The sequence below is a fragment of the Alosa sapidissima genome, chromosome 12 (genome assembly GCF_018492685.1).
Source record: "Alosa sapidissima isolate fAloSap1 chromosome 12, fAloSap1.pri, whole genome shotgun sequence".
In the NCBI taxonomy this organism is placed as follows: Eukaryota; Metazoa; Chordata; class Actinopteri; order Clupeiformes; family Clupeidae; genus Alosa; species Alosa sapidissima.
The window spans coordinates 26540503-26555512 of record NC_055968.1 but is presented as its reverse complement, the minus strand read 5'-3'; the positions used below and the strand labels follow the sequence as shown (position 1 = coordinate 26555512).

At 40.5% G+C, this 15010-nt stretch overlaps 3 protein-coding genes across 3 annotated transcripts in view; 2 read left to right on the top strand and 1 right to left on the bottom strand.

Moving 5' to 3' along the window:
- Positions 1-2164, top strand: part of anos1b (anosmin 1b) — a 44756-nt gene extending 42592 nt beyond the window's left edge. Inside the window, exon 14 of the mRNA XM_042057213.1 lies at positions 911-2164. The gene's annotated coding sequence lies outside the window, so the exon portion shown is untranslated. The remainder of the gene's footprint in view (positions 1-910) is intronic.
- A 912-nt stretch (positions 2165-3076) lies between these two features.
- lsg1 (large 60S subunit nuclear export GTPase 1) lies at positions 3077-12175 on the bottom strand. The gene is made up of 14 exons (XM_042057465.1): positions 11796-12175; positions 11507-11633; positions 11305-11425; positions 11066-11152; positions 10840-10926; positions 10664-10724; positions 10371-10547; positions 9323-9688; positions 8284-8385; positions 7460-7603; positions 6868-6991; positions 6491-6570; positions 4358-4525; positions 3077-3698 (listed from the first exon to the last, which is right to left on the bottom strand). Exons 1-14 carry the CDS (start codon positions 11895-11897, stop codon positions 3519-3521), a joined length of 1926 nt encoding a protein of 641 aa, XP_041913399.1. The 5' UTR covers positions 11898-12175; the 3' UTR covers positions 3077-3518.
- Positions 12176-13210: 1035 nt separating this feature from the next.
- fam43a (family with sequence similarity 43 member A) overlaps positions 13211-15010 on the top strand; it is a 2177-nt gene continuing 377 nt past the window's right edge. Inside the window, exon 1 of the mRNA XM_042057778.1 lies at positions 13211-15010. This exon is cut by the window's right edge and continues 377 nt beyond it. Within this exon, the coding sequence (XP_041913712.1) occupies positions 13391-14440 (1050 nt within the window). The 5' untranslated portion in view covers positions 13211-13390 and the 3' untranslated portion in view covers positions 14441-15010.

Sequence of the window (15010 nt, the reverse complement as noted above, 5' to 3'; positions counted from 1 at the left end):
GTGCTATCCCAAGGAGACCCTTTCACTGTTTGATTACGGAATTTGGTCCCTAAACAACATTAATCTCATTTACACTGATGACTGTTCAACCAACACTCCCTGTAACCTAAAACATAACTGGCGTTCAGTTATATTTCTGTTTTTGGAAAGGCTCGTACAAACAGCAGCTGTAGAATTCATGGCTTACAGATTGCACAAGAACAATGTTGAACAACACATGGAAGAGTGCAAGATAAGGCCCTAGTTTGGTTTCGGAAACCCAGTGAAAACTTTTCAATCCGGCCGGATTGTCTTAAACTCCGGAGATAAATTACAAATTCTGCAGATATTTCGGATAGAGGAATGGCAACTTGTTCTTCTCTGACCCAAAGATTTTGCATGCAACAATCACAAGTCATCACTTCCCGCTTCTGATTCATCTATCTGGCAAACGAATAGAAGAGTGGTGTATTATGCCTACGTATTGGCAATAAATCATAATCAGAAACCTGTGTTGTGGTTAAATGCAATTAATCATTCTCAGATATCCTCAAAATAGAAATATATTCTGGCATGCTTATGAAGAAAAAAAATGTTTTTAAAAGGTTAAACCCCTTTAAAGACTCAAGCATCTAGGAAGACATAGTCGACTTGTCTGACTTCAATTACACGGCCAATTTGCAGTCAATTAAATGTCATCAATGATGTAAATACACATTGATGACTTGTTTATTGTTGTGTAAATATAGAATAATTCAAGGTTCAAATGTTCAAATTCATCAACAAACATAGTTCTCATACTCTCAAATAGCTAGCTTATGCTCTCCTCATTCATGTAGGCTAAAGGCCACTGCTGCTCACTAAAACCAAGCTGATGTGAATACTTCCTCTGTCCCTCCTCTGTCTTTCTTTTCCCCCTCTCACTCTTCAGATGCTTCCCCATGCCCACCTCAGCTGCTCCTTGCCCACTGTCCCTGTGAGAGTACCACTACAGTCCCTTAGTGCGTGTCCCAAAAAGCATAGTTGCTAACTAAGTTAGCAACTTTGTTGGTTGCAATGCAATTTCCCATTGCCAACCAACTAAGTTGCTAACAGGTTAGCAACTATGCTATTGGGAAACGCACCCCTGAACGTCACCCAACCCTTTCCACAGTGGCCCAGCACTCCAGCATATGTGACTTTGCCAGTGACAACATTGCATGACAGATCCAATGACTTTATGTGGAAAATCTAGATAATCCTGGACCTAAAACATAGTCTGGCAGTTAATATGTATTGAAGGTGTTTAGAAACGTGTAGGTATAAATCATTTATGTTATTATCTTCTTTTATTTTATATAAATATCTGTAAAAAATAAGTAGCACTGATGTATGTAGGTCTAATTGTAAGTGTCATTTGATTTTCTGTTATATTTCCTCATATAAAAAATGTTTGGTCCTCTATATTTTTTTATGATGACTACAACTTCGCACGTGAATCTGTCAGTTATGTTTTTAGTTTTACAGGTAAATGTCATAAGTTATTTTTAACACCACACATTTTTCAGTTAACTTTTTTTTGTAATTCTGGAAAAAATCTTCACTTCATCCCTTCTTATTTATTGTGATGTACTAAGAGTGGAATGTATGTTTTTGCACGTTGTGTAAGCAACGTTAAGCTACAGTACAAGGCCCTAGTAGTCTGCATTGGGGTTGTGAGAGAATTATTGCCAAGGGTCAGTTGATAGTCGAATCCTAATGACAGATACTGAAACTGAAGTGAGATCTTTTATCATTATTCTCTCCAGTGGAGTCAGAACTCCTTCTTTGACTCCAGTGTTGCTTGTCTCTGAGGAGCTGAGGAGGATTTCATTTCAGAGGCTCTTGGCTCATGAGTGGCTATCTAAGAGAAGGACTTCAGCTTTGATCAGGGGCCTCCTTTTTCACTCGTAACACTATTGAAGATAGAGGAAATCCGTTCTGCTCCTCTGGGCTTCATTATAAGTGGGGAGGCTCATGTGTTGTAAGTTGTTTCTGGTGTAAACACTGTTTCTATGCTGGCAAAGTTTCAGCCATGTTGCGGTGTTTCATTGTGGCAAGCCACTTGTGGCCGTTTTGTATCGTAGCATATTATACTCTGTAAATATTGTACTTGGTGTTGTGTAAACAAATGTATGTCCTTGTCATGAATAAAATCTAAATCCTATCTTGTTAGTTCTGGTTATTAAATTAAAATGTTTAACAACATGTGATCAGTGAGCACCATCTGCTGGCTACATATGGGCCTGAGGGTTGTGCTACTTACTTATAGCCAGTAGATGGCAGTACACAGCAACAAGACACATTGTCTTCAATAGATATGAGATATAAATGACATTTATCATTGCTACACTATACATTGGAAGGTATGAAAAGGATGACAATTCAAGGAGGATGAACATTCCATTACTGTGGTGTCACACAAGGAAGTTACCTTGATAGCTAAAGCACTGCAGCAACTTCAAAGGCACAAACAGGGTTCCCATTAAGTCAAATGTAAAATTCCATTTTTCCTGACTTTCCCTGACAAAAACAAAAAATAATTTCCATGACTAACTTAGTCCTACTATATAATGAATCGTACAATATACTGACCGAAGATTTCAGAGCAGCCATAATGAATGCATATGGGCATTGAATAAACAAAGTTGGGCTAACTGCAACCACTAAAGCAAGTATATATATACCAATTCTCTAGAAATATATTTGTATTAATCAAGTCAATTTTAAACTGCTACAGCAGAATTCTCTGATATTCCATGACTTTACAGCATATATAATACAATTCCCTGACTCTCCATGTTTTTTTACAGACTTTATCAATCTATGATATTCCAGAAATTCCATGACCCTGCACCCATGGGAATCCTGCACAAAGCAACTCATGTATATTTTCTTACTGGAACTCTTGTTAGTTTGCACAAAACACAAAATACTGTGTGTCACTGTGTGATATCTTTTACACCTGTTTGAATACATGCCTAAACTATTCCCCTGAACAGTAGAATGGAAAATCAGGTTACATTGAGACTATTTTTACCGGAATGTCGCCAAATGGCAATGACAAATACAAAGCGTATTCAACATCAGATGTGCATCTGATTTATTTAGGATTAGATCAAGTTTTATATATACTTTAGAGTGGGACACATAAAACTTTATTACCAAACATTTTTGAGAGATATTATAAAGGATACCTGTGGGACTGAAAGGTAGACATTTAATTCAGGTTTCCTTGATGTCAAATCAAGGCATTTGCAGAAAATGAAAAATGTCAAGTCTTTTTATGTGTTCAGTCCAGAGGATTCTGGAGATTAACAGCACTGAAAACGTCAGTGGAATGTCCATACTCCTAAAAGCATTTGAAAGATTACACATCCCCAAGATGACTCTAACAGTACTCTCTATCTGTGTTATGACCAGCCATGATCAGGTTTAGTTTAATCAAATCAAATCCCCGTAAAGGGATCAGGGGGAACATTCTGAGCTCATGAGGTAAAATGCTCATTATTACAGCTCAGTTAAGCATCCAGGTGTTTGGTGAGTCTGCGGATCTTCTCCTTCTTGTTCCTGTTGCCGTGTTTCTTCCAGGGCTTCCCTGCTTGCTGCTCCGCCCCAGGCGTCCCCTGCGTCTGGGGCCCACTGCCGGGCTTATAGCCCATCACCATCTGCACCCCCCGGGTCAGCGCTCGCACGTTCTCCTGAAAAAACCCACAAGGAGTTTCAACATCGGAGTTTGCCGACTTATCCTCCTCAAATAACTTCAAGCGTGACAACAAGGTTCCCTCAAGAACATGTGATTAAATAACAACCTCTAAGCACCATGTCTGTATCAGCTCCTCAGACCACTGCTCATATTACACGGCTCACATGGCTGTGGTCTGCAATTTTACTGACGTCAAGAGACTGAGGCCATCTGGTGGCTGGATATAAACACATACTGACCAGTACTCGTTTTCTTTTATTTACCATCACCAACATTAAAGGAGAAATCCGGCGAGTTTTCACATAGATCTCTCGAGGTCACCGAGTACTGCCAGTACAAAACAAAAAATGGAAACAATCCGTTTTACCTAGCTCGAGTTACTACAACCAGCAGCTAACACAGCCAGGCAGCTACAGCGCTACACTCTGTGGGCATAATACATGGGGGCTCACGGACATACACACAGAGCGTAGCGCTGTAGCTGCCTGGCTGCATTAGCTGCTGGTTGTAGCAACTTGAGCCAAGTAAAACCGATTGTTTCTGTTTTGTTTCGTACCGACAGTACTCAGTGACCTTGAGAAATGGAGATCTATGTGAAAACTCGCTTTAATGTACACTGCAAGGAGGTTATTGGGAGTCAGAAGGTGGCCAAACCTGATGGAAGAAGTGTTTGTCCACAGTGTTCTCTATCCTTTTCACTTTGGACTGTTTGTCTGGGCCAGAGGCGAACAGATCCAGGGGCCGCTCCTCAAACCTGCTGTGCTGGGGCTGGAAGTCCTTGGGGTTGATGTGAGGGGGAGGATGACAGTACAGGAGCTTGCCCTGGTGGTGGGAAAGGATGATAGATAGATAGATAGATAGATAGATAGATAGATAGATACTTTATTGATCCCCAGGGGAAATTCAAGGTATTCAAGGATGGACAGACAGACAGACAATAAACTACAAGTTAGTTTCCACTCACACACACTACTAGGATTATGTTTGAGAACTTCCAAAATAAATACCATAGCATTAACATGCTGCTGGATTAAATATTTGTTTATTTTTCTTTAACTATTAGTTTATTTATTTAATTTTATTTCAAACTTATTACAACCATACCTGCAAACTCAGAAGGGCTGAAAAAGGTGACATATTTCCGAAAGACGCCGCCCCCCCCGCAGAAGATTTGAAAAATATTTTACATTTTAACACGTAAATGAAGGGATATCGGGATTAACCAACATTTCCATTACATGCACATGGGTAGACCTGCAATAATGAACATTGAATATTATCATATTATATTATAATAAACGTGCAGTAAGCAGAATTTAAATATGGCTGCATTTGACACTTTTACATATTAAAATGACATAGTCCTAACAGTAGGCCTACCAGCTGTTTTGAGTTAAGGCCATGTTTAGCCTAATTGAATAACTTAATGATGGGAGAAGATATTTTCAGACCTGCCATCCTTGAAGAAATGTCAGTATTACCTCAAACCAGGGAAAACACATTGCCCACCTTGCCGTTCATGTATGCAGCCAAAAATAGACCAAACAACATAAATGTTGACAATCTGTTTTAAAGCCTAATCCTTATCTATAAAAATCACTGGTGTTGATAGAAAGGGACTGTGGAGATCCATTTTCTGGTATCTGTTATAGCATGTCTGGTTTATTAGTACCTCTTTTCAATCCATTATTATTTGATATTTTTTTGTGAAGAAATACATCTATCCCTCATGTTACTGTATGTTGGTGTCTTTCTGCTCCTCTAGTGTCTACTGAGGCTGCAATGATCTCATTCCGACTAAAGGGACGGGTCTCAGCAATAGGTGCGTTATGTCAGTCTACTCTAGAAGCCTAGGTCTCGCTTGTTTGCGCGCTAATTATCAAGAATTATGATCTATATGCTACACAGAAAACACATTTTAAACAAATTAAATACCCATCACTGAGCAAGTCAAAATATTTTGCTAGGTCCACTTTCAGATTTGTTGCAAATAACTACATTTAGCCTTGGAAAGGTCTGCGCTCCCTGAGAACGTCATGTCTAACCATCATCGACACATGAAAAATATAATGCTAAATGAAATAACTCGTGAACAAGCAATAACTTTCCAAGACAATATTAAACTATTAAGCCAAGCTAAATTCACAATCGCACTCAGTGCAGAGTCGTTTTGTTTTCGCAAAGCAATTCAAAACGGCCAGCTGCGAGAACGTGAATTTGCGAGTAAACACTTGTTAACCTCACCTCAGCAAGTCTTTCATTTAACCCACCGAGGGCAAGAGAAAAGTATCCTAACAATATGATGTTTTACCTTGAGTTTACAGTCAGAGAGTGTAGCATGTGGCCCGTGTTTATTAGCTAACATTTTCTTTTTTTCTTTGGTCATATCGCTGCTGCAGGCCATAGCAGGCAGGCTATGTGTAACAGAAAGTGAGAGAGATACAGCCCACCCTCAGAAACAACTGATAGGTAGGTCTTCAAAAATAGCACAGAGAGAGAGGCCAATCACTTGCCTATCAATCTCGCATGAAATCGACGATAGTCTCACTCAGACTATGGGAAGTTGACCCCCCCACCCGAAAAAAAAACCTCTTCGGATCTACACGTGTATAATGAGATATTTTGATTCAAAAACGGCGATTTTCGCCGAAAGGTGACTAGTTTGCAGGTATGTACAACAGCATATGGTCTCAGATTGGCTGGGATATGTTAAATATGCAAGAATTTGTGTAGAGTTGTACTTTTGCACCTACAACACAGGTGCGTGGAAACAGCAAGGACACTTACACTGACGTAATCCTTAAGGATGTAGCGGGATGAACGCGGCTGGTCAGGCTGTCCATGTGTTGTCATGAAGCCCCTCATGTCTGCGCAGGGCACAAATAAAATAAAAAATAAAAACATCCATTACAATGAAAATGAATATGAAGCTCTGGAGCTGCTAGTTCATCCAAAACTTTAAATGTGACATATAGTGAGCTGTGGAGTGGACTTTGTACTGTGAAACTGCATTTATGTAAAAATTAATATAAAAATCTGAAGAAATTGACATTTAATTTTTTTTCTTTGAATATTTATAGTAAAGTAGTCCACGATAGTGCCCAGTCTTTGCACATCACGGTCTACAGCACAAGTCCCCAGGAATGAATGACTACAACACTCACATCCATAGGCTGTCAGCAGCTCCTCACTTGTGGGGTTCCGGTCGGGGTCCTCATCCTCTCGTGGCCGGATGATGTTGATGCCATAGGTGCCCTCCAACACTGCCCGAGGAATAGTCTGACACACCTGAGCTTGTTAAGGACTTTCCACTGCAAAGTATTTGGTCGTCACCTGTTTCAAAGTCATTATCTTGGAGTTCATGAATAACATATTTTCGGCTTTGAGTACATGTGTAGTGAGTATATATGATGGAAGATATAAATATACTGTGTGTACGATGTACAGTATACATATGTACTGTATGTACGAAGATGTGAAGATGTGTGATCCTTACCGACATCAACATAACCCATAAGTCCTCAATTTTTCAATGCAAAGTATGATCCACTCTGTTCTATAAAATCTACATTTCTACCATATGTACCAATATATATGCACCTGCAATGCAAACACAGTTGGAAACTGATGCTGCCCACATTAGCACACTCCTGTCCAATAAACCAGCTTTAGGAGATAATTTTGCATAGGGCTGGAATAATATTGGCCTGCATTACTCAGTTTTGGCGTTGAGTTCTCAGTTGGTGGAAAGGATATTAAGGAGATGGCAGGCACGTGATCCCGCAACTGATCAATGGGCAGGATGCCACTGCACATCATCTCTGCCTTGGTGGAGACAAACGAGGGCATGACCAAGCCGGGGCAGTCACATAGGCACAAGTCCGTCTCCACGAACAGCGTCTGCAAATCAGGGACTCAATGGTTCAACTCTGGGATCTCACAGACATGCTAAACCACATTCCTACAATACATCAGTTAGAGTGGAAATTATATATGGATTACAAAAATGGTTAATTTCAACTCCAGGGGCACCTCACAAAAAAACAGACTTAAAAGGAACCGTATGTAAGAAATGTATTTCAATTAATCATAAAATGGCCCTGATATGTCACTAGACATTAAGAAATCATGTTCATTTCAAATACTTATATCACTGACAATAGTAGACCGGCCAGGATATTGTCATTTAAAAAGTGAAGTTGCAGCCCTCAACTGATGTTGATGTTGTGTTTTGTCATGTCATGTTGTGTTTTGGCCTGATGCGCCACTCTCCACCTATCTACTAATAACAAAGTCAGTAGTCTTTCAGCATGTGGGTTGGCAACCTAGAGTCAGGGGGGAGGGGGAGGGGATACACCGCTCTACAGTAATTTGAAAGTGATTGCAGTACCAGTTTTGGCCACAATCTTACATATGGTTCCTTTAACTGCCTTACCCTCAAGTAACATTTTCAGAATATGGAGAATACCTTAGATTAGCTATTAATTCCAAAGTTTACACTCAGTAAGACAGGGGTAGGACATTCACATGTTCATGACACTATTCCCAGAATGTGCTTTCACAAAACAGGAGAGGCTTACCTGGAAGTGTTTGGTGTGACCAGGTGTGGCAGACACAGAGACTTTCTTATTTCTGAGAATGGTGTTGATTGTGGAACTTTTACCCACATTAGGATAACCGACCTGTAAAAAAAAAAAAAAGGTCAAAAAGATATAAAAAAAAAAAAGTATGTATGTGCCTTTCTCTAGTTAAAATGTAAACTAGACTCAATCAGACTCAACGGTTCTAGCCTCTGCTAGACCCAACACACAGACTGCACAAGCTGGAATGTGTCTTGCAATCATATTTGTATGTGACTATAAAAATATCTTTCCTTACATGGCATTTTAGTCCTGATACTAGTACCATCATATGCACCAGACTTTGGACAGTGTTCCCTTCATGTGGGGGGAGGGGGTGACTATAAGCCCCTTGTATTTAAAGGCGAAATCCAGAGCGTAGCGCTGTAGCTTCCTGGCTGCATTAGCTGCTGGTTGTGGCAACCTGAGCTAGGTAAAAAAAACGGTTGTTTCCGTTTTGTTTCGTTCTGACAGTACTCAGTGACCTTGAGAAACGGAGATCGATGTGAAAACTCGCCGGATTTCTCCTTTTACCATCAGCTGCATGACCCAGACAGAACTCACAGGTCTTAAGACTCATGACCACTCATACAACTTATTGTTTATTATACTACTCGTTCTACGTATTGTTTATTATACTACTCATTCTACGTATTGTTTATTACACTACTCATTCTACGTATTGTTTATTATACTACTCATTCTACGTATTGTTTATTATACTAGTCTGTTGCAGCTGAGAGAGAGAGTGAGAGAACTGTGGCGAGCCTAAATCAGTCTCAGTCCAACAACGGAACATCCACACCAATGAGTCAAGTGATTTGTGCATTAAATACGAGTCTGTCATAATGAGTTTAGATTGATTTTGCAAGGCCATGCATGTATGGTGATGCAAAAGCAAATATTATGGCATAAAACAGCGATACTGATTTTAAGTGAAAAACAAGTATTAAACAGATGTATGAACGGTGACTGCCTGGTCAGCGAGGTTGAGACTCACCAAACCCACGGTTAGCTGGCCTTCTTTACAAGTTGCACCAGAATGGGCAGATTTAAAGATGTTCAGCAGCTCATCTTTCCGGAGCAAACAGCTGGAGTTGCGGAACTTCAGGTCACTCTGTGGTCCCCCATTTTCTGCACTCTGCTTCGCTACTCCCTCGTTATCTTCCTCCTCTTCCTCAGAGCAGCTCTGCCAGTCCTCCTCGCCTGCAGAGCCCTCAGAGCCCGATACCTCTCGGTCACCCTCCTCTTCCTCCTCCTGGCCTTCTCTTTCTTTCCTTTTCTGCCCAAAGGGAGCCGCTGGCAAGTGTGTCTCTTCCTCATCTTCTGAAGCAGTCTTATCCTCATCTTCCTGCAGTTCTTCTCCCTGAACACAACAAAAAACAAAGACATAACCATTTTTAGCATCCCAAGAATGGCGATAATAACCGTATTACCTACATCCCCATTAAGCTGCTTGAGTTGTTGGTTGGTTTAAGGAAGGGCCATACATTTGGAGGAGCATCAACAATGACGACAGCACTACTACATTGCAATGGTATAATGATTTTCATATTTTTTGACATTACACTGTCATACTATAGTTACTTTACCAGTAAACACTGCTTATACACATGAGTATTTCCAAAGTTGTCGATGTTTTAATGTCACTTTTTACTAAAAAGCTAAGTACTGTACTTACATCTATCTATAAATTACCAGAACGTCTGTCTGTTTGTTTGTTTGTTTGTATGTTATTTGTATATATCTCAAACCTTTCCTTTGATTGATTTCAAACGTGGCAGGTATCTTGCTAAGGGCACGAGTAAGTACAGTGCCAAGTTTGACGTTGTTTGGATAAGTAATGCAAAAGATATTGTTAAATATATCGGTAAAAAAACACGTTTCTCTGCTCTACTGTAGCCACTCCCCCCCCCCCCCCCCCCCCCCCCCCATGTTGGCATGCTGTAACGGGCACGGCACTAGTTCCTAGCAAACACCAGTTAGTGTCGGTTTGTCTTATTCACTCCTACACTTTTTGTAGAGGATGTGTTCCAAAACATTCTTACCTTCTCTTCTGCATCCAGTCTTTGTCCTTCTGCAAGGGCAGACCAGAACACTGCCCTGATGCCCTCATTCTGGAAGTACCGGGCCCAGACACGCCGCTGCTCACGGGTCAACAAGTCAGCCTTATTCAACAACAGCATGTTCACCTTCTGCTCCGAGGCCTCTTTCACATAGGTTTCCTGTTCAACACACAAAAACGTAATTGTTTATTATTTATAGAGACACAGCCTAACATTGATTATTACACAGTCTAGTATTTGTATTCCAAACAACACACAAAAAAATAAACACTTACCAGATCTGGGCAACGGAAGAGCAAGGGATTCCTGGCATCCACAATCTGAACCACAACATCACTGAAAAGAAAACACTGCTTTCACTACACACGATAATTAAATGATCATTCAAATAGTTTAATACCTATAAATGCCACAGATTGCAACTGTTAAGATCCAAGTGAAGTTGGCCAACCTCCTCTCTATGACTCTCCACAACTGCCTCCAGAAATCCAGATTCCTCTCGAACGGAGTGAGAATCAACTTTTGCTCCTCCTCAAGTCTATCAAAACACAGGGAACAAAACATTATTCACCAAAGTTTACTGCACATTTACAGTGATCCTATGACAGAGCTCAATTGATGTATATTACAAGAGACATTGCCATAAAGGCAGATATATTACTGAGGAAATCACTCACGATGCCAGTTCTCGCCTCCACTCCAAAAAACTGTCTCGTTCAGCTTGTTGCAATACCTCAGGGCTTGTGTTTTCATCCCAGTGAGGTCTAATACACAGATAGAAATATGACATATGATGGAATTCTTTATTTGAAAATAAAAAGTTACTGATAGGGACAGTAAAGGTGCTGGGGTCCATATGTTTAAACTGAGCTCAGATGATGACGCTAATCCAGCCCAAGTCCAGCAACACAATTACCTGCGAGGAATGCGTAGAAATTGCTTATTTTCTTCATGAAGTTGCTTAATCCGTTTTGATTCTTCGGGAGTTAAAAGACCTGCCCTAGCTTCGGCTGGTACGAACTTGATGTTTAGTTTTTCTGTAATAACCAACATTTTCAATATCAGTGCACTTTAAAGAAACGCCAAACACCTACTGAAGAAATGTTAGTTTCCGTTACCTGCCACAAATTCTGTTCCTGCTAGTTTAGCAGTGGCCAAAAAATCATCAAGAGAACTCTGCTCTGTCACCGACTGCAAGTTCAGGCGACCCCAATCATAGCCATCGTTCAGCTCAGTGGTGTGAAGCTAAGGGGAAATGCATTTTTATCATGATTAAATAAAACAATGTGGTAAGTCAAAACATCCGAAATACAACAAGCGTCATGGCATGCAACATAGGTGTCAAATTGAACGGCACGACACGCTTGCTAGCTGTGGATAGCTGGTGTTGACAAAATGTTGACTTACCCAAGTATCATTCCTTCTAACTCCGCGGCCAGCGGTCAATCTCTCTTTTATTAAGGCTCTTCCGAGTCCGGAACCTCCTGCCCCAGACTTCTTCTTACCCATATCGATTTAATATTCAGTACATAAATGTAAAACGTTACCCCAGTTATTATTAAAATATCACGCTTCTAACTTTGCCCATGCGTAAATTGTTGTGGCGAGGGAAGGAAGTACAAAAGAATAAACCAGTCTTCTTGTGGAAGATATAGCGTAGAGAATGCATTCGAAGAACTTATTTGAGGCCTTTTCACTTTTTAAAACTAGTAAAAAAAATGTTCTTTTATATAATTATCAAGTCCTGCCCTTCTAGAACACGCCATGTGCAAAATAAAGTGGTCTCAAATGGTATATTCCATCGAGCTGACGTTCTTCAATAAAAATCTTCCTGAAAAACACGAGCTACGCATAAGCGTTCCTAGTGAATAAATAATCCACAAAGTGTGCTACTGTATAGCTATTTATCTTTATACATTTATTTTATATACGGTTATATATGATTGTCAACTCAAACATGAATAATTGGAAAAGATTTCAGTCAAAGTAACAACTTTGGGACAAACGTTTTTATTCTGCCTATTGACTAATGGTGTAAAATTAGCTTATATTTAACCTCATATAAAAAAATGTAACCCCCTTTCAATTACCATCCTAAAAAATAAATGGCAATTCTACAGTCTGTTGGTAGAGAGCCTTACATTGATGCATGATGTCTCAGATAATGTCGGTAGGTGGCAACATTGAACACTTTTAAAAATTCCCAGTGAAAGGCATCCTGTTTTTGGAAATGATAATAAGGTTTCACAGTGTACTTTCATAGCCTACATAAACTCTATATCATTTTTAAAGTTGTTTACATATTTTACTTACGTCCTGCACATATTCACTTGTAGTCCTATGGAATGTAACAAACTCTTAAGAAACCGCTTAAGCAAAAATTAGGCATAGGCTATGTTTTATTTAGCTTTTGCTGAATTTGCTATCCAATTTATTTTGGATATAGGCTAGGTCTATTCTGTGAACTAGCAGGCCATCGATATTTTGTGACGATGATGGCATAGTCTGTTACAGGATAAAACATTTAGAATTGGCCATTGAAAACCAACAACTATCGCCATAAGTGGCTGGAAAATAAAGCAAATCATATGATAAAACTGGCTTAAAACAGGGTTTGATGCTGTTGTAGGCTAAATCACTTTTAAGAATGTTTAAGAATGGTAAACATGTTTGTAAAAGAAAATGTGCCAACAGTCTGACTGGAGCCAAGTGGTGCATTCCAAGTGTGCCTACGCATGATATTCCCCTTCATGAAAGTGAAATGGTTCAGTCCAGTATATATTACAGTCTGACATCGTTTTCGGCTGTACAATCAGTTTGGTCCCTGGAAGACTGAGCTATGGGGATAGAAACTGTAAGACAGCATAGGTACCTCGTAAGAAAGTGATTTTGCTCGAGTCAACTGTGGAGTTACCTGCATTTTCGAAAGTCATAAATGACAGAGGACTCTTTAAATCCAACATTTAGAAGTTATACATTAGTGGCAGCTTATATAGCTCTGAATGCAAAACGATCGGATAATGCTGCCTTGGAAGAAGAACAAGTTCGATCTGATAGAGGAAGATAAACAGTCGAAACAGAAGGGGTATGCAGTGAGTTTGAACTACTCTGCGCTGACCTCCTTTGCGAAGTCCTGCCCGGAGAGCGCACTGAACAGGGTCGGAAGCATGTTTAAGTCGAAAAGGAAAAAGGTGAAGATAACAAGCGAGGACCCAACTTACACCGTCCTTTATTTGGGAAATGCTACGACCATTCAGTCGAAGGGAGAAGGATGCACGGACGTGGCTGTGAGTAAGATCTGGGGCAAGAGCGAAATGGGCAAGAATGGCACCAAAATGAAACTGACCATCAGCTCGCAGGGCATTCGGATGGTGCATGTAGATGACAAGGCGAGGCGACCGGGACACTTGTATTTATTGCATCGAATCACCTACTGTGTTGCCGACCCCCGGCTTCCCAAGATATTCGCATGGATATACAGGCACGAAATGAAACACAAGGCGGTGATGCTGCGGTGCCATGCCGTACTGGTGTCCAAGCCCGAAAAGGCGAAAGCCATGGCTTTGCTCTTGTACCAGACCTCATCAACGGCTCTTGCTGAGTTTAAAAGACTTAAAAGGAGGGACGATGCCAGGCACCAACAACAACAGTTGATAGGGGAACAAACTATTCCACTCGTTCCCTTACGAAAGCTTCTGAATGGGCAGTGTTACTACAAACCCCCGGTGGAGCGCAGCAGGAGCGCACCCAAACTTGGGTCGATCACAGAGGACTTGATAGGGGAAGAAGAGGAGGAGAAATCCATGCACTTTGAGTGCGAGGATATACTGGACTCCGACAACTGCAATGGTAAACAGGAGCTGTCTCAGATCATCAATGACCTGGGTGAGATGAGCATCGGAAACGACTTACAGACGCTGAAATCGGACTTACGGGTTACCCGTTTGCTCTCGGGTGAGAGTACGGGCAGCGAGTCGTCAATAGAAAGCAATCAAGAGCCAATCTCGGTCTCCAATGGTTTCGATGAAAGGAAACTGCAAGATATTGGTTGAGGAAAGTTGTTTTCAACCAAATGAAACTGTCACATTTGATTCCTTGTGGACTCATCTTCATCCAACACTGTGCTGTTTTGTTTTTAAGGAGCCGTGTATGCCTGTAGTATTGTGCCTCCTCATCCATTCAACTTGAAAGGATATGGGTTTTTCAATATGAGTTCGCTGTGTCGAACCCAACACAATTACTTTTTGTTTTGTGAATGGGGCTTTCTGATTACTGCACACATTGCATGTCTGGTTCACGTATGACTTAGAGAGTAGTCAAGATGTTAGGGACACTAGCTGTGCAAAATGGAGTAGGCCTAAATTACAACTGCTACAAAGCTTACAGTAACTAGGCTCATCTGATATAAATCAGATGGTCTGTCAAAATACCACTATATAGCAGCACTTTTCATATTTGTATAGTGTATTTGCACAATTAACTCCACACCATGTCCTTAACATCCTGACTTTACAGATGCGCGTTAAGGTGCTTATGCACCAAGCTTATCCCCTCAGCTAGTCTATGATTTAAGAGGGTTTTATGTGAGCTTGTTTACCTGTTTCCCTGAGGAAATGTTATTT

What these genes read in the sequence shown, in the direction of transcription:
- lsg1 (XM_042057465.1), bottom strand. Translation starts at nt 11,897, where the DNA reads ATGGGTAAGAAGAAGTCTGGGGCAGGAGGTTCCGGACTCGGAAGAGCC. An exon ending in TTTCTACGCATTCCTCGCAG is followed by an intron (nt 11,153 to 11,304) that starts GTAATTGTGTTG and finishes TCTGTGTATTAG; the next exon opens with ACCTCACTGGGATGAAAACA. An exon ending in TCCTTAAGGATTACGTCAGT is followed by an intron (nt 4,526 to 6,490) that starts GTAAGTGTCCTT and finishes TCCCACCACCAG; the next exon opens with GGCAAGCTCCTGTACTGTCA.